This window comes from Neopsephotus bourkii, unplaced genomic scaffold (genome assembly GCF_033783945.1).
Source record: "Neopsephotus bourkii isolate Nb327-2 ecotype Australia unplaced genomic scaffold, CSIRO-AGI_Nbou_v1 NB_250, whole genome shotgun sequence".
In the NCBI taxonomy this organism is placed as follows: Eukaryota; Metazoa; Chordata; class Aves; order Psittaciformes; family Psittacidae; genus Neopsephotus; species Neopsephotus bourkii.
In genome coordinates this window covers 1,340,141-1,358,424 of record NW_026900760.1, presented here as the reverse complement: position 1 = coordinate 1,358,424, position 18,284 = coordinate 1,340,141, and the positions used below count along the sequence as shown (strand labels likewise).

Sequence of the window (18,284 nt, the reverse complement as noted above, 5' to 3'; positions counted from 1 at the left end):
AAGCCTACTTATTTTTTGAGGGCCATGTTTTTTCTTTTTGGGTGAATACAATGCGAAGCTGTGAGCTGGACTGTGGCATGTTCTGCATTCACTGTCTGCTCAGGAAAATGCCTGGAATAGCTGATATATCACCTGTTTAAAAAGAGAGTAAAGCAGCATTTTAAGCTTAGCAAAACCTTCAAATCACTGGCTAAGCCTCTGTTTCTGAAATAAATTCCCAGAACTTCTATAGTAATTCTTTCAGAAATTACTAAAAATATTTGTGGGATTATTCTGAGCTCAGAAAGCAGTAAGTGTCAGGCTTTTAACAAAGATGTGAAAAACACAGATAGTTCTGGCCTATCTGCAATAATCATATTAGTGTTTTGCTGCTAGAAAGCTTTCTCACCCTGAGCTGTGTTTTTTCCCTTTGTAAATTATACATTAATAGTACTCTAAAAGTCTTCTCTGGTTTTAAAAAAGAAAAAAGTTTTAATAGAGGAGAGAACCAGTTTTGGTATTTTTGGTGTTGTTGTTTACTTTTTTTTTTTTTTGAGAAAGTGAGTTTCTCTTCAATGAGCTTTAGAAACTAAGGGAAATAGTTTCTGAGGTACAGAAGATACAGTGAACTTTTGTATAGTCTATTTTTTGAGTATGCTGCCTTCAGTAACATCACTTGTATATGTCTTTTTGTTTGAAGTTACCTGTATGCACATTGAAGGCTATTGCATTTTTTTTTAACACTATTTAAACTGCAAATAAAATTCAAGTCAGTGCAAAATACTTAAGGGGTGGACTGAGGGGAAAACAATGCAATGACATGATGTGTTCTCTATAATTCCTAGTAGTAGCTGAGAGCATCTTTCAGAACACCCAACAGGTGACTGATTTGACCTCTCCTGGGCACTTGCCTGTTTTCTTAGGGCATGGATAGAAGACTGAATGTTAATTAATAACATTATGCCCTTCTATAGACTTACCCGTTACAGCTGCCTCTTGTCTGCCACAGGTGCTCCGATTTTGCCATCTCAGAGAGCAAGCAAAAGAGCACCTTCACGATCTGCCCTCCAGAGCTGCCCGTCGGGGCTGCATCTACTCTCGCCCCTCAAGCGAGGCGGCCTGAAGGTGCCCGAGGAAGGAGCCGCAGGACAGGTTTCCCCGCCAGCAGATGCGGGGGGCGGGCGAGATGGGCCTGGCCCGCCTCCCGGGGCGGAGCGGGGCGGACACAGACGCGAGGCGGGCGAGGTCGGCCGCGGTGGCGGCGGCAGGGAGCAGCAGGGGCCGCCGCGGCCACAGCATCGCGGTGCGGTGGCAGGGATGGAGCCGTGGAAGCAGTGCGGGCAGTGGCTGATCAGCTGCAAGGTGCTGCCGCCCAACCACCGGGTCACCTGGGATACGGCCCAGGTCTTCGACCTGGCGCAGGCGCTGCGCGACGGCGTCCTGCTCTGCCAGCTCCTCAATAACCTGCGCAGCCACTCCATCAACCTCAAGGAGATCAACTTGCGCCCGCAGATGTCCCAGGTGCGACCGCGGGTCTCCGCGTGCTTTGTCTTGAGGCTTCTGCCCGCTCGGAGGGGGAACCGCGGGGCAGGGGAGGTCGGACGCGCCTGCGGCTGCAGCCCGGAGCAGCTCCTGCCGCTGCGGCAGGTCTAACCTAGGGCTCCTTTTCCCTTTCTCCCCTCCCTGCGCCGTGCAGTGCGGCCGGCCCGCGGGCTCGGCGCATCCCGGGTGGTGGGAGAGTGCGTGACCGACGCTCCGGGCCGGCGGCTCCCCCCAAATCCCCCGTAAGGGACTGTTTCCTGCAGCTGGGGCGGTTTTTGGTGGGAGCCCTCCCGTCCCCTCCACCGGTCGGGGTGGCTGCGCTGGGAAGTTCCCTGCGGTAGTCCCAGCGTCAGCTATATAACGTGTCTATGTATGTTAATAATCTGTATGAACACCTTATAGTAGAAAGTGATCTCTTGCTTCTAGCTGTTCTGTATATACCTGGGAGCTTGGGAAGGGAGGACGAGGGAGCGGGGAGGTGGTGCTGGCGCCGGAGGGTGGGTGGGGTGGCCGGGGGAGAGGGGCCTGCCCTGATCACGTTGCGGGGACCTGGGCAAGAGAAGCGGGGGCAGCGCTCACCAGAGGCCTCTGCATCTTTTTGGTACCTGTGAAGCTGACCGTTAAGGAATGATCAGTGATGAGAAACCGTGTTCTTGGCAGCTGGTTGCCTGTGTTAGAGTGGCATTTCTTTTTTCTTAAGACCCTTTGGTATGTAGATTTGTAAATTAGTATTTTGGTTAAATTGTAACGCAATGTTTTCCAAACTCATCCCCTTTTAAGCGCATTTTTTTTAGTGGGGACTGATGTTTTGCTACTGTGCCTTATAAAGCTAGTTATAGGTATTGAGATAAGATTATATCAATAATTCAATGAGAAGAGGTTCTCTAGATACACGACTTCCTGTCACTGTTTCATATGCAGCTATGGCTCCGCAGAGACAGTAGCACCCAAGCAGATGTCGTCTGAAAGGAAGCTTAACTTCTGAGTGTTTTGTGTGTTTGAAATCATTGAGAAATGGACACGTTGTAACACATCAGTGTTACGATTCTGTTTTAGATCTGGAGGAATAAAAACTACTGTTCCTGTTTAGGACATTGGCAAAAAGCAATGGTAGTGAATTACACTTTTGGGAGGAACATTCTTTGTACACATTTACTCTCAAAGCCAGTTATTTTCTATGGTTTAATTCCTTTTTTTAGCAGCTATGTTTTACTACCAAGAGGACGTTTTCCATAAGCCCGCAGTACAGAAAGGGAAAAACCTATTGGGTGTGTTTCAGCTGGTCAGAATACAAACTCCCAGACCATAGATGAGCTGGGTGTGAATGGTATAAAGGCTGTCCCCATGCACTTGAGAGCCCAAGTGCCTGCTTGAACTGCATACGCAGAGGCAATGCTTTATCTGAGCAACTGAGAGACCCAGAGGGTGGACTCCTCCAAATGGAATCAATCCAGACAAGTTCTCTTGTTGCAGTGTACAAACTCTGTGAGAGTTTCCGGACTTGCTGGTCTGTACCAGAGCCCTGGTTGGTATTTCATTCCAGTTTGATTGCTTCCAAACGGACCCTTTTTCACCTTAGCTTGCAGAATGAGAAATATTTTGCATATGAACTGTTGGAAGTGGTTTCTTGCCTTGCTTAGAAGGGATAAGGGATAAATGTATGGAACCAAATTCTCTCATGATACTACACTACCTTCTGGGTAGCTAACTCACTGAATCAACTTCAGTTAGAGATGAGTGATGTTGCTTGCTTGGACCAGTATTACTTTTATTTTTGATGAACTGAAACCATAGTGGTCTCCTCCTGTTTCCTAAAAATAAATATCAAAATGCACTGCTGTCTTCTTTCTTATAACAGCATTGGGATTTTAGGTGAGTATTTATTTCTCCAAGTGCATTTGAGCTATGGATTATAACTGTATATTTTGAATGATTTATAATGAATATTTTGAACTTGAGCTTTGTGTATGTATAATGTAGCTACTGGAGTTGTTTCACAGCTGTGATAGTTGCCTCCTTGTCTGTGTGTCTGCATTTTGACTGAGGAACCTGCACCCCATGGTGCTACGGACTGCTTTCTCCAGTAGTATGTTTCTGCCTTACAGCGATTTCACCCTTGAATTAGGGGGTATTTTTGGTGGATCAAAACTGATAATAGATAACTCTATGCAGCACTACAAGGAATGTTACATTTGCTTGCTGTGAGATCAAGATTTGGCTATCTTAGCGAGGCTCTGTAGGGTTTACTGAAAAGCTTCCTGGTCTCCCTGATGGTGTTTTCTGCTGCAAAACCTTGGAATGGCTTGGAGGATTCTTATCACACACAGTTTTTGAGCAATTAACACAGAGAATGAGAAGGATGGATGAGGGCTTCATGAATGGGTCTTGTATAATTTTAGCCTTGTCTCTTACTGCTGTTGACAGTTGTCAGGCTTTTGTCTGAGAACCAAGTTTTAGTTTCTTGGGGACTAGTTATAAATTCAGCAGTGCCAAAGAATAGAAGTATGAGACATGATGCCTCAGGCAGACGTGGAAGTAGATGTCAGGCCTCTGACAGAAAAGATTCAAGTCTCTTCCATTACACTACATACTTTTTTCAGAATCAGTGTGGCAGATGAGACATCAGTGGTGTTCATCAGCTTTGCTCAGTAGACCTTGGTGTAGCCCTTATAAGCTGCATCAGAAGTGTAGAGGGACCATGACTGGTGCTACTGCTTCAGATGCTGCTTTTTGGTGGAACCTCGTTCAGTCGAATGAGGAGGACTGTTGCTTTGCTTTTAAGCACTCAACTGCTGCTGGCTTGTGGGGCAGGAATAGAAATTGAGACTGGTGATGCTCAGCATTGCAACAAAAACACGTGCTTTACCAAATGGCAGTGGATATGTTCTCTTTTATGGGCTGGCTAGCACAGGGAACTGAATGCCTTTGTCCCACCACCAGCCATGCACCTTGTGTCACAGCTGTTGTGGGTAGGCTGTTTCATGCATTTGAAACCTGCGGATTTGGCCTCCCTACCTCTTTGGAGTTAACAATGGCTGTGTAAGAGAAATGCCTCAGTGGTTTTAGATTGCAAAACGTTGGGTTTAGAGATTTATTTGAATGCTATCTGGTTTTGTCTGTGTTTCTTACTTTTATGAAAATATTTATATTTGGTTAGTGGAAGTTGTCCTTTGAAGAACAGAAGCTGATTCAGTCAGTTACACTTTCCAGAAAGTAAGCCTCGGATGTGAAAGTGTAAACCTTGCATATATAAAGGACAAGCAGTGTTCTTGCTTTGCCAGTGAGTGCTCCATCTCTGGGTTGCCAGCTGAATGTTGCCTAGCTCCTGTCTGAGAAGTCTGTATGTCTCAGTGCGAAGTCCCATGTGAAAAATGACACATGGGCTTTGTATGAGATTGGAAACTTTTGGTGTCAGGGACGTTTATGTCTAGGCTTTTCTTCTCAGTGACTGAACAGAACAGCAGATTCTTGGCTTTGTTAAGAGGTCTTGTGTCAAGGCCACAAATAGCTTTTCTGTTTGAAATCCCGTGAGCTAGCAACATCACTTGCTATTTTGAAGCAGCACATGTGACATCAGAAAAGAAAATTTAGATGAAGGCTAAACTAATGTCTTTTGGCTCTTTAACTACAGAGGAGTCTGCCTGATTGAGACAGACTTGAGAGCTGGTGTTGTGAAAGCTGTCTTGCAGCAGCCACCATGTGAAAAAATGTTAAACTTTGCAGCAACTGGGATTGTTGCTGGAAGAGGGAATGTGCTAACTGAATCACAGAGATGTGACTGGCATGCTAGTGTGTTGTTGGGTTTCCCCCGAAGTGTGCCACCAGTGCCTGGTGACAGAGATGGATGATGGAGCACTGCAGCTCAGCATCTAAGTCTTCCATAGGAGCTCTTCACTGTAGCAATTCATTTTTCTCAGATGCTGCCTCTTGGCTGATGTAGGCTGGTGAAAATAATACAAATAAAAGTGATCCATAACAGAGACTACTAATCCTAATGTTTAGTCATAATCATACAAGAACTTTAATAATTTATCACCAGAAATATAAAATTTAAACCAATGGATTATGATAGATTTGCAGATGATGTCATCTGTTTAATGCTTATCTTTCATCTTTAATACTTTGCAAACTAGTTTTGAAATGTTTTTTGCAAGGCATTTAGTTAACTTATGAGAGATTGCTAAACAGGAGAAGTACATTTAATGCAATACTGGGAGTTTACTGAAAGGGATGTTGACATAGATTAAATATTAAAAATAACTATTTCCTATTATTCTAATAAAAATAAATATCCCTCACTTTGTATTAAAAGTCCAAATACGTTCTAATTTTAGGGAGTTGCTTTTTTTGGTGGTGACCAAGTAGTCCAAAGGAAGTTCATTATCTTTGTCATCCATGTTATATCTTACTGTGGCAACTGAGCATTTGAGCAGGACTTTATTTTTCTTGTTTACAGTGATATCAGGTAGCCTCAGGATGTGGGTGTACAGAGTGACATACCTCTGATTTTGCTTTGATCCTGCCTTTGGCTTAGGGCTTCCACACTCTCACAAATGATAACCATGATCTCCTGCCCCGAAATCAGTGAGTGTGTATCCCAACTCTGAAAGTTTCCCTCAGGTGGGTACACTCAGGCATGCTTTCACTGATGCCTGCCTGCCTCCCTGCAGACACACTGCTTGGTTTTGCCTTTTTTTTTTTTTTTTTTCCCTTCCAAATTTTAGCCAAGGAGAGCATGCCAAATGCCAGGGTACCCAACTTTGTGCGCCACGTAGCTCTACAAATGTGGAAATGGAAATTGACTTTTGACTCTGCATGTTGTCTTAAAGAGAAAAAGCGATATGTGAGTGGATGTGCTGACCCTTTATGTATAAGAATGTGCTTTAGGCCTGGGACCAGGTGAGCTGAATGAGAAAATAAAAGGGACTTGGAGGGGTGGCACTTCCCGGGAGCCACGGGATATCAGTAATAACCTGTTTTCCTTGGGCAGAGAGTTATGTGAGGGAACTAGTGTACAAAATAGCTCTTATTCCATGTTTGCTTGTTATGTTAGGTGCTAGCTTATTGAGTTAAGGAAGTACTACAAAGATACATTTACATTAATAGTTTATCTGAAACTGCTATACTTTTGGGGTTTGTACCAAGACTGGGAACTGGTTCAATTTTTATGCATGTGTAGAAAGATGTGTTCAAATACCCCATTTTTTTAAATTATTTAAAACTGACTGTGAGCAATTGATGTAATTCTTTAAAAAATATTTTTTTTTAACTTTCTAGATTTTTTTTTCAGTCTCTTTGCTTACTTCTTGGTCCTTTGGTAGACTAAAGGTCTTTAGCACATTTAACTTGATATCCATGATTCATCTAAATGAAAACTGTATTGGCCATAAGATGCACTATAAGTAAAATATATATATCCAGGTATGTTGTGTATACGTATGTGTATCTTATACATGTTGGACTTGATAAAATATTTTGAACAAATATTTATTCAAAGCAAAACCTTTATATGTCCTCTATGTTTTGTGCTAAGAAAAGCAGCTGACAAAGAAGCAGTGACCCAGTTTTTCTAGGTAATTTTCTTACCTTAAGAAGATGGAAAAAATAGTACTTGAAAGCTGATGTAGTGATTTTTTTTGTTTATAATTTATTTTTTTGTTATTGATTCACAGTGGTTCTTTTTGGTTGGGTTGGGGGGAGGGAAAAGTGCAGTTGTATTGTAAATCTTATTTTACATGCTATATTTATCATTCAGGTATTAAATACAATGTATGCATCTTACAGGGAATTGTCTCAAATGTCCCCTCCTGCACAAGATTTTAGTGCCCTGGAAGCCTTCTAATGCATTTACAGGAAAAATATTAGTACTGGCCTCTTACAGAGGCTATAGTGTGTGCCACCAGTGGATAATTTAAGTGAATGTCTATGTATTTCATGCTGCTGTGTTATGTAGGAGAAGCTGTTATTTTCTGAGCCTAGTCTGACATAGGTGGGAGACCTGTGATAGTGACAAGTTGATTATGAGAAGAAGCTAATAAATCAAAAGGGCTCAAGCAGAGAGACAAAAATAAGGAAGAATAATATCTAAGAAGTGGAACAAAACAATCAAAAGAAACAAATACAAACTAGAGAGAATGTTCAGGAAAAGTTGGGAAGCTGGACTAAAGGAGGTGTAAGCAAGAAAGCCACTTAAGGGTTTTGAGAGAGGACAGGAAAAACCATGTAAGATTTATCCCAGCATAAGTACAGAAACCCAGTGTTGGATATGCTGTTTTTCCTTAATGGTAATGGTGTTACCGTTTAATGGTGACATCCTTGTCTCTGTTATAACACCTGTCTTAGGACTGTGATGTCCAGGAGGTTATTTACGAGGCTGCAGCACATCCAGATGGGTCAGTACAATATGTTGCTACAGTTTGTGAGATAGAGGATCTTGGATTTCTCGCCTACATCCTTTTCCTCCTCTCCTTTGAAGGTGAAAAGAATTGATCAAGTGTAGGTGTGAAGACTAAGTCATAGATGTAAAGAAGGAAATACAGAGGGTGCGGAAGGAAAGGGATGCAAGGCGGCTGCTGGTGGGCAAGGGGTGATGAGGAGGAGCCCACAGGGAGCATGCATCCATTGTGGCCATGTCAGTGGAGACATGGCATAGCTGAGCCAGGGCTTCACTGGTGTAGGTACTGGGAAGGAGGGCTAAGCAGGGGCAGAGAGTGGACTTCTGGAACACAGTTTGATATTGGTAAAACAGAGGTGGGGGAAAGGCTGTTATCTGCTGATGTGATATTGTCTCCCTGACAAGTGCTGGCCCATATGGGAATAAGATGAGTGCCTGCAAAAGTATCAAGTGTGCTCCCTTCTATACACTGTCTGGGGGGAGAGGGGAGCTCACCTCCAGAACAAAAAGTGTCACTGCTTATTGCAGGTAGGGAAGTTACGGCTTGTGCCCTGCGCTGTGTGGGTGTCTCTGAGCATGAAGGGAGACGTATTGTTTTGTTAGGACCCCGACAGTTTTATTTATCATAAGTTTTGCTTGATATAGGTGTGTAAGGTTTTTAACTTGTTCCTCCTGTACTAAAATTGCACCTGTAGTTCTCTAAAAAAAACCCAAAACAAAAAAACAACACCATCAAACCCCTTTGATTTTATTCTTTCTGTTGCTTCAAAATGGTGTTGCAGTACTTCCGTATTATTCTTGTAGCAATATCTTGTACTACCTAAAACAGTGTTATGTCAGTATTTCAAAACTTAATAGTTGATGTGTCTTTTGTCAAATGGGCTATGTTTTCAAATGTTTTTTCTGCACTTTCCAGTTTACTCAGTAGCATGTGGAGCTACCTTGTTCTTTCCTCTTATCTTACTTTGACAAGCCAAGACTTTGGGCATTGTGAAATACCAGCTGGTTGCTAAGAGCTGCCATGTGTAAAATATAATCCAAAATGCCATCTTTATAGTAACATATTGAACTTTTATGTTTAGGAGAAAGATGTCCCCTCAGAGCTCAGTGAATGCTTCTGGCTGCAGCTGAACACATTGTCAAATGTGATATATCTTTTAGAAAGATGCCAGTCAATGACCCTTTCTTTCATCCTGTATTAAATGACAACAGTGAATGTGTTGGTAATGTGAAACTGAAGGAGTATTAACAGGATATTTGATTCTTTGTATATTCAGAACATGAAACCTTAGTCACAAATTGTGTAATATAGTGGTATTGTAGCAATTTGTATTACAGCTGCTCATTTAAAACGCCCTTGCAGACCTACAGGTATAAACTAAAGTAACTGGGAAAACTAAGTTCATCTGCCTTGTATTACAGTCCAAAATATCTTGGGTCTGTAAATTGCCTTTACTTTCAATAATAATTTTATTTTGTAATTGATTAGTAGGGATTCAGTTAATGTGTTATTACCTGTTTTTCACTAGTCTTAGCTCTCTAAAAATCGCTTGAAGGTTATTTTAAGTGATCAAGAATGTGGTGTGATTGCCTTACAGAAACAAACAAAATATATATTTGCCATTGTTGCTATGATCAAACCTCAGAATTAAAATATTTTTAAAGTCTATTTTTAACTTAAAGCTTAGGAGGACAAGATTATTTCCAAAATCCTTAGATATGCCCTTTAATCTTCTATACAATCAAATTTACCCATTTATTTCTGAGTTACACAAGGGCATGTGCTGTAAAATCCATATTTAAGTTACTTTGTACCATTGCTTGTTCCTATATTCACACTGTTTCTACATGGAAACAAGCCTTATAATCAACTAAAACAAAAGGATTAGAGTTTGACCCTTGAAAATTTTGATGTTCAAAGCAGCCTCACTTCACTGTTGTATAGGCTAAAAAAGTTAATGCATTATATTATCCTCCTGCACTCTAAATTCATCGTATAATGACAGTATTATTACAGCCTGTGTAATTCCTTGTGTTCTGCTTGCATGTTAGCAGTCAAGACTTAAGTTATGCTCCAGTGATTGACTTCAAATTCCTACTAACTGCTACCTCATGTAGCAGTGATGCCTTATGTCAGCTGATGAAAGTCCATGAGGGCTATGTTATATTCCCCTCTGAATCCCTCGGGCTTAATGCATAAATATGTCTCATATCAGTGCAGACATGGTTAAAGGTAGATGGAAAATCACACCTTCACTGCATTAGTGTACTCTTCAGATTTTAGGTGTCTCTGGAAGGATGAATTACCCTAGCCTAGGGTAAACACTCATTAATCCTACTGATCTCTGCAGGATTTAGATCAAGCTCTTAATTTATTTTTTACCTGGAGAACAGGTAGAAAGTTGGAAAGACCAGAGAGAATGTTCAAACTATTGCTATTGCCTGTAGCTTCTTTTACTCTCAAAATAGAAAGATCAAAACTCCCCGGAGTGCCCTTGCAGGCTGCTGTCTTTGGGCTTATGGTCAGTTCATGTCTGGTTGGTTGGAAAGAGATTTCTGCTAAGCTTTAAAAACCTAACTTATATTTAGGCAGATATTTTGAAAGCCTCTTCATGTTACTTTGCAGCTCAAGTTTCACATTTCAGAACAGTTTTGCTAAATTGCACCAAGTTGTGTGAGGAAACATTTAAGTTTCACTTTCTCTTAGTGGTTTACCCTCCATGCGAGTGCTCAAAGTGAGACAGGATTTCATGTTGTATCAGATACTTCTCTAAATTTGCAATTGCTTATCTTTAAATATTGCTGAAAATTCCTGCTGAGTTTTGGTTTCCCAGCCTTCTTTTTTTGTCTTACTTTATTTTGTGGATCTTGCTTAGGTTTTGGGATGTTTGGTATGAAGTAATAATTTTTGGGCCTTATCCGGAGGGCTCATTTGGGATGTGTGTCCTATTAGAGTTGTTAGTTCTAGAGAATTCCCAGAACACTTAAGAATAGCAGAGAATGTATTAAAAGCTTCAGTGGTCTTTTCATAGGTGTGTAAATGTCCTGAGATTTTGTGGGAGTCCTAAATGGGGTCCAGCTGAGCCATTTTGTTTTGAGTTCTGCCTATCCTTGTTGTGCCGTGATAGTTTTTATCCATCACAAAGAAGGCAGTGTGAATTTGCCTACCACTGTGCCTAGATATGAATCACTGCAAGTTATCATAGGTAAGTTATTCAGGGTCTGTGTTCATTCAGTTTGCAGTTGCGGCTGGCAGCACTGAATATGGTGATGCATCTTCTCTGTGGATAGTGTTGAGGCCACTGATTTCACTGTATAGTATACTGAACAGATGGCAATCTTGGTGAAAGCTGAGGTTTAACTCCACATTTGTTGCTCTCAGTGGTGCCTTTAAGTGATATTGTTGGTTAAATGGATTGTGCCTTAGAAAATGCTTGTAGCTACTGTTTCTGTGCTGTTGTAGATTTTATGAAGTGTTATGGAAATTACTCCAGTAATCCTATTGGAATGCCTCTACAGTTGTATTGGAGTCCTATAGATTTCCCTTCCTGTGGAAGACCCTGGTAAATTGATTAGCCAAGATGAAAGCCTTTGTTGACTGAGACCCATGTGATTTGCATGCTAATGCTGACATGGTGATGAGAGAGGGTGCAGGTGTAGGAATGGATGAACCACAGAACAGGGGGGCTGCTGTTCATGAGAAGCTCCTGAGTAGCAGACTAGAGCATATTTCAAACTGTGTGTCTTCCCAGCTATAATTGCTCAGATTCATGGACCCCTGGGGAATCTGCTTAATTTAAAATATCTGCATTCTATTTTCTGAGAATTTAGGTTTTTGTAGCTTGTAAACCCCATAGCACATCACGTTATTTCAAGAGCACAAAGCTCTAGCAGTAATAAATGTAATGGGGTTATTTCTGTAGTGCTAAAAATGCCTATTATGAAATAATAATATTAAAAAACCCTCTTGGAGTTGAGTGTGGGATCCCCAGTTACGATGACAAGTATTCCTGGAGGTGTGTATTTGATTTTTTTTTTGAGGTTTTTTTCTTTCTGTGAAGAAATGTTATTTGCCATAAGCAATGGGAAAAACTAAGAAAAGAGCTGCTAATTAAAAACTTCTGAGAGAAGGAGGGGGTATGTGTTTTATAATGTCTCTTAGCACACCTTGCTAGGAACAGGCCTGAGGAATAGATCCTTGCTCCATCAGTAATATAACAGTGGCCGTGAACTCATGTGGACTGTGATTAGCAGTGAAGAAAGGCTGAGATGTACTCTTTTGAGGCAGAACTGATGGTTGTTGTCATATTAATTAAGGAATTGGTCTCTGTGGCTCAGAATCCGTGGTCATTTCCATGTTATATGAGGGCAGGCATGGGGAATGGCTTTCTAAGTCTCAAAAATGCATTTCAAAATTTGTGGCTCAACATGCAGGGCCACATATATGTTTTTCTACACCATTTATGTTTGGAAACAAGACTCCTAAGTGATGTATCTGTTTCGTTCCAGTAAGGAACAGTGATTCCATCTAATGATTGTAAAATTTGTGGTGCAGCAGTTATACAGGAAAATTAGTCTGCAAAAGGTTTTGCAGGAATGCCATTCTTGGGAGATGTTCTTTAAAATGTTTGGAAAAAAAAATGCGGTAGTATTTAGCTTTTCCTGTTTTGTGCTGAATATCATTAGTGTTTGACCTCAAAATCCTGTGCTTCAGTAAAGTCATGTTAAAGTTTAATGAACTTAAAATGCCTTTTACTGTGATTTGAACAAGCACCAGATCTTGAAATTTCAGGTTTTCTGTAGGTTATCGCATTTTCCTCTCAGCTCTTCGAGTGGCAATGTCTTTTCTGTTTTTTTGTTTCTCACATTTTTCTACCTTGACTCAGGTGCTGTGATCTTATTTATTGGAAACCCAGATTGCTCTGTGATTAGTAAGAGGTACTGCTCTGACAGGTCTGGGCTCCCTTCCTCCACACTTCTTGTTTCTACTTCTCCCTGATTTTGATTCATTTCAGTCCTGCAGTTTGTTCTGTGCTTGTGCTCTCTCTTCTCAATCTAGACTTTACTACTTTCACCTTTTCCATTTGCTTTCTGCCTCCCTCTGGTATTTTCTTCTCTCTCCAGTGCATCTGTTTCCTCTTTTGCTTCTTTCCTGATGCTCTTTCTTCCTTTCAGCTGTTTTCCCTGCCCTGTTGTCTTCACTGTTCCTGTTGGCCTCATCCCTCTGCAGATCCTCTGAAATGTGTTTCCTACATGGATGAGAGCGCGTCTCCTCTGGAAGCTACTTCCAATGTAGGTGACAGCACTGGACAGGAAAACTCGAGTGGACGTTAGGCTTTTAGGGCCAGCAAACGCAGGGGTTTCAAGGGACCAGGCAGTGCTTGAACAGCAAATGCATGTTGGGCTGTTTTTAGCTGCTTTTCAGTGGCTACTTTTTGTAACTGGTGATTGCTTTTATTTATTTTTTTTTTTTTTTTATTTTTTAACCCATTATTAAAAAATCTTCTACATCCTTTCCATGGCAGTCAGTGGTTTCCAACACATGGGAGCATGTCCCCAAAATTGTTTTGCTGCTGGGGGCAAACCACTCTTGTGGGGACCAGTGAGGATGAGAGCTAGTGCTGGGAGTCTGCAGGGTGAATCAGTTGCTGATGCTGAAAAGTTGTCCTTTTCAAAGGCAGCATCACTTGATTCCTGCCCTTCCCCCCAATCTGGAGGTTTGTGCCACTGTGGCCGTGCTTAAAAAATATTATTCTGGGATTGTATCCTGAGGAATCAGGTGCGGATGAGATCAGTAGTTATTTTTAACCTCTTTTCAGATTGATTATCTGTGTTGCTTACAAGGCAGAAATAGCCAGTCCTGCCAGCCAGCATGCTCATCATGCAGCTTCTTAGTGTTGGGCATCAATCTCCATGGTTTCTTTCTCCGTTTTCCCAGTGAACTCCACTTACTCTTCAGGGGCTGATAGGCATGATAATTTTATTACTGCTTAGCAGGCTAAAGGTGAGATGTTTATTTACACTCAAGGTGAAACAACCACTACAACTAAATATCTGCATTGTGAGATAAAAGAATTTGCAACTTAGTGTCCCTGAGGGATTGTCTTGATAGCTAATGGCAGCTATAAATCAGGTTAGATGGAAATTTAAGAATAACTTTATCAGAGATTACTTATAAATTCTCTTTTTATTTAATTCAGATTACAATCTGTTTCTTCAGGTTTCTGCATTCTTGCTGTCTGTAAACAGACACAGTCTTTATAAACTTGGTATAACTCTAGGTGTTACAGGCAGAGAAGGAGGTAATGCCCACCTGGTTGTTGCACTTAAGTCTCTGGATGTGCTGTAATTGAGAAAGCTTTGTAGGGTCAAGGCATAAATGGATGGTAACTGTCCTGTAATAAATACCTCTTGTCTTGATTTTTTTCACAGCGTTTCTTCCCTTGTCAGAGTGAAGCAGTTCAATAGTACCATTTGAGAGTTGTTTTTATAAAAGTTCTCATGGGAATAAATTAAAATTTTGTCATGCAGTTCTTGGTTTAATGGAGGACATGTGTTTGCAAAATAATTAGTGATATTCATACTACTATGCCATCTGATTTTATTGTTTCATATCATTTGAAATACTAGAACAGCTCTATTTGTTTCATGGAGAGATACCTATGAGAACTTAATCCAGGTCAGTGATTTTTTTTTTTTAATTGTTTTTATTTTTTATTTTAATATTAGATCCTTCCTAACTTAAGAATTGTTTTCCTCACATACCCATTCAGAACTGGTATATACTGCTGGGGGAGCGGTGGCTTTTGCTTAGTTTTCCAGTTGCATCAGTGCTTTCCATCATGAAAGTTTTCCACTGTAAAGTCTGTCCCACCCTGTTATGCTTCCATCAACTTTATTCACTTCTTGTAGTTGTGAGAGTGATTTTTAACTAGGGAAATTACTTTAAAAATTTGTTGTATTCTTTAATTTAGTCATATTCTTTTCCAACCATTATCACGTTTCTGTATTCACGAGAATGTGCACAATTATTTGTGTGCTTAGTCTTGTAAGTCTCTGTGCAGGCAGGAGTGTCTGTACTGTTTTCCTTCTGTCACTGGGATGCTGTTCCTCCTGTATCATGTACACCTTTGGTCTGTTTTACTGACTTTGAGATGCTTGCTTCTGTGGCGTTGACTCATTTTCAGTAGGATTCCCTTTTCCTGTAAACAAACATGGTAGGTGTGGGCTACGATGTTGTGATAGTACTTATGTGTTTTGGAAAGTGATGTACTCTAGTCTATGTCTGAGGTTGTTGTTTTTTTTTTTTTTTTTTTTAAATATTACGGATTGGAAGTTTGTTCATGTCCCAAGGGCAAAGTGAACTAAAGATCATAGAATCATAGAATGATTTGGGTTACATGGAACCTTAAAGATCATCTAGTTCCAATCCCCCTGCCACGGGCAGAGGCACCTTTCACTAGACTAGGTTGCTTAAAGCCGCATCCAACCTGGCCTTGAGCACTTCCGGGGATGAGGCATCCACAACTTCTCTGGGCAAACTATTCCAGCGCCTCATCACCCTGGTAGTGAAGAATTTATTTCAATACTTTTCATTTCATCCCTTGAATACATGTGCAGTTTTGGCTTCAGTTTTTGCAGTGTTCTACTTAGGGATCTTGAGAAGCTACAGATTCAATGTAAGGGCACATGATGACGAAATATTGCATGGGTTTTTCATCAACATTTGAAAAATTATTTCAGTTGTGTCTATTCCCTTAGTATTAATCATAGTGCACTGGTGGCTGCCTTAGGGTGACTAAAACCTTCTTTGGAGATAGAACTCTTCCAAGAATGAAAAGGAGCAGATAAATGAATGGCAGATGTTTCCTTTTCCTCCCCCTTGCCCCCCAGCTGGCTTTGAAATGGGTATGATTTTTTTTTTTAATCATCAAACTTCAAGTTTTAAAAACAGTAATGGTCAACAAAATGGAGAAGTGATTTCCATGCAGTTGTTAGGAAGTCTTTGGAATTTCTTATGCATGTTCTTCTATGTCCTTTATTGCATTCAAGAAATTACCACGTTTAGCAGACAGGCTGGGCAGTAACTTGACTTGCTTTGACAGAAGCGGAGACAGGACAACTTGCTTTTTAGTAGTTATTTGCAGCTGTCCAAAAAAAAATAATCAGAAAAGCTCTCCAGTGGGAGGCCTACTGGTGTTAAAAAGGGAATTTCATTTGAACTGGAGCATCCAAGAGTGATTTTCTGCTCTAGCTCTCTGATGACATTACAGGTCTGAACTCAAAACTGTTATTTTCAGTCTACTTTCAGTAGCAATTGTGCTAATTGATCTCTCCCCAAAAATATGCTTTGAACTTATCTCAAAGGTTTTGAAAGTCTAAATTCTGTTGAGGATGAAACTATTTCCTGTTGCTTAGACCTAGTGATGTAAGAAAATGAAGTAAAATGATCTGTTATTGCATTTATCATTTATTGCTTATGTAGACTGATAGATTCTACCCCTGATATCCAACTGATGATTTTGCTTCATTTTTACTTAATAAATTCCACGTAGAGAAAGTGACTCTTAACTCCGGTTTTGCTGTTCTAAATGCCTAGGGTGGACATAGTAATAAATAACATATATGGTGGACAGTTTGTTATTTACCCTGCCATGTTTACAGAGTAATTTTCTTTGTGAATTACAGAGAACAGCCTTCTGCAAACTTCAGTTTGCATTGCTTATTGTTGACAGTGAATACATTTAACAGGCTTTCAGCACATGTGGATAACTTCCGTCTCCATGAGTTAGACTGCTGCTCCATGCTGCCCTGAGGAGTCTTTTGAAGCAGGTGGGAAGGCTTGGACAGAGAAACTGGGAGGGGTTTGCCAAGAACACATACAGGCTTGCCTTCCGATGGGGTGGCCTATGGCTGGTAGCAGATCTCACCACGGCTTTTGGTAGAGCTGTGAGTCACGTTCAGAGGATAAGTCAGTTCGGTCAGTTGTAATGTGGCACAGCCTTTATCAGCTGGGGAACAGTGAGTCATAAACTTGTGAGTTTCCATCCTTGGTATAGAAAATACCCATGTAGCTGCTCTTGTGGTTTCATTCAGAAATAAATGAGCTGTGCAAAAGTTAAGTCATTTGGCTGTATATTTCAGATCCGTGCTGTATATTTCAGATACCCACTGTATGACGACTGCTGGTATTTTTCACGTATTGAAAAGTAGCATCATATTGCCACAAATGGAAAAATGCTTGTTTCTGAGAAAAGTAAACAGGATCTTAATATAAATATTTCCTGCATAATATAGCCACAAAGCTGCTTGCAAGGGTCTGTTCTGACTGTTTTGCCTATTTAATCTCCTGCCCTTATTTAACATAGCCTCATTTTCATCCATTAAAAAAACTGCTGCTGCTGAGAAATTTTTCCTGTGTAGTTGTTCACACTATATTATCTTCTTTCAGCAAATGAAACAAGTTTGTCTTTTGCTACAGGGACTCCATGCTGCTATTCTGCTTATCTGACTTACAGGCAAGAATCAGTCTTGCAGTACTATCATGTCTACTTGTCTGAAAATCACTCTCCTGTGCTGAGAACCACCTTCACAGAGAGGCAGAGGAAGATCTGTTGTTACAAATTCTCAGTTACTAGTTGCATATATATTGATTTTGTTATTCTTTTTACTCTCCACCTGCTTTGTTGTCTCACCAAGCTTTTGTGTATTTTAGAAGACAGGAACTCATCCAGAATCATATTGTGTTTTATTTATATATCATTGTATTTAGTTGAATAGTCTGTAGAACTAAATAATACCAAACAAATTCAGACATAAAACTAGGCTTTCTAGACAAAGCCTAGGCTTCCTAGATATTCTTGCAGCTTAGCTCCAATGTTTGCATTCAATATATTACTTAAAAAACCATCCAAGGAATCATTTGTGTGGCAGTGATGTTCTGTTAGGCAATTCAGTAAACTGACGTGTGTTCAAAAGTCTGAAAGTCTGTTTTAGCAGCTGTTTGTATTGCTTTTGTATGTGTTCTTTTGTATAATAGGTTTAAAAAATATTTGCCTACAGCTTGTAGCCAGATGCTCTCATGTCCCTACATTATGTTGCTATGTTTTTCTTTACGTATGCATTAGTGCCAAAACCAGTAACAGGTTACTGCTCATGCGGAATATTTTTTAGCCATGACAAGAATGACAGCTGTTATTTTTTTTTTTTAATGTAGACTAATGCAAATAGCCAGTATCTTGCTGTGCTGTTAGCATGCCTTTTTTTAATCTAGTTTTGCTAATTCTGTAACGTTCAAGATGATAAGGAGGTATTTATGAAACCAAGGTAAATTGTGTCCTGCTAGCGTACAATGTTGCTAAAATAGTAA

General features: G+C 40.5%; 1 protein-coding gene across 3 annotated transcripts in view; it reads left to right on the top strand.

The window, feature by feature from the left end:
- The first annotated feature begins 1,233 nt into the window (after positions 1-1,233).
- Positions 1,234-18,284, top strand: part of VAV3 (vav guanine nucleotide exchange factor 3) — a 162,321-nt gene continuing 145,270 nt past the window's right edge. For all 3 annotated transcript variants that reach the window (XM_061345981.1, XM_061345982.1, XM_061345980.1), the window contains exon 1: positions 1,234-1,500. In XM_061345981.1, the coding sequence (XP_061201965.1) occupies positions 1,297-1,500 (204 nt within the window). In that variant the 5' untranslated portion in view covers positions 1,234-1,296. The remainder of the gene's footprint in view (positions 1,501-18,284) is intronic.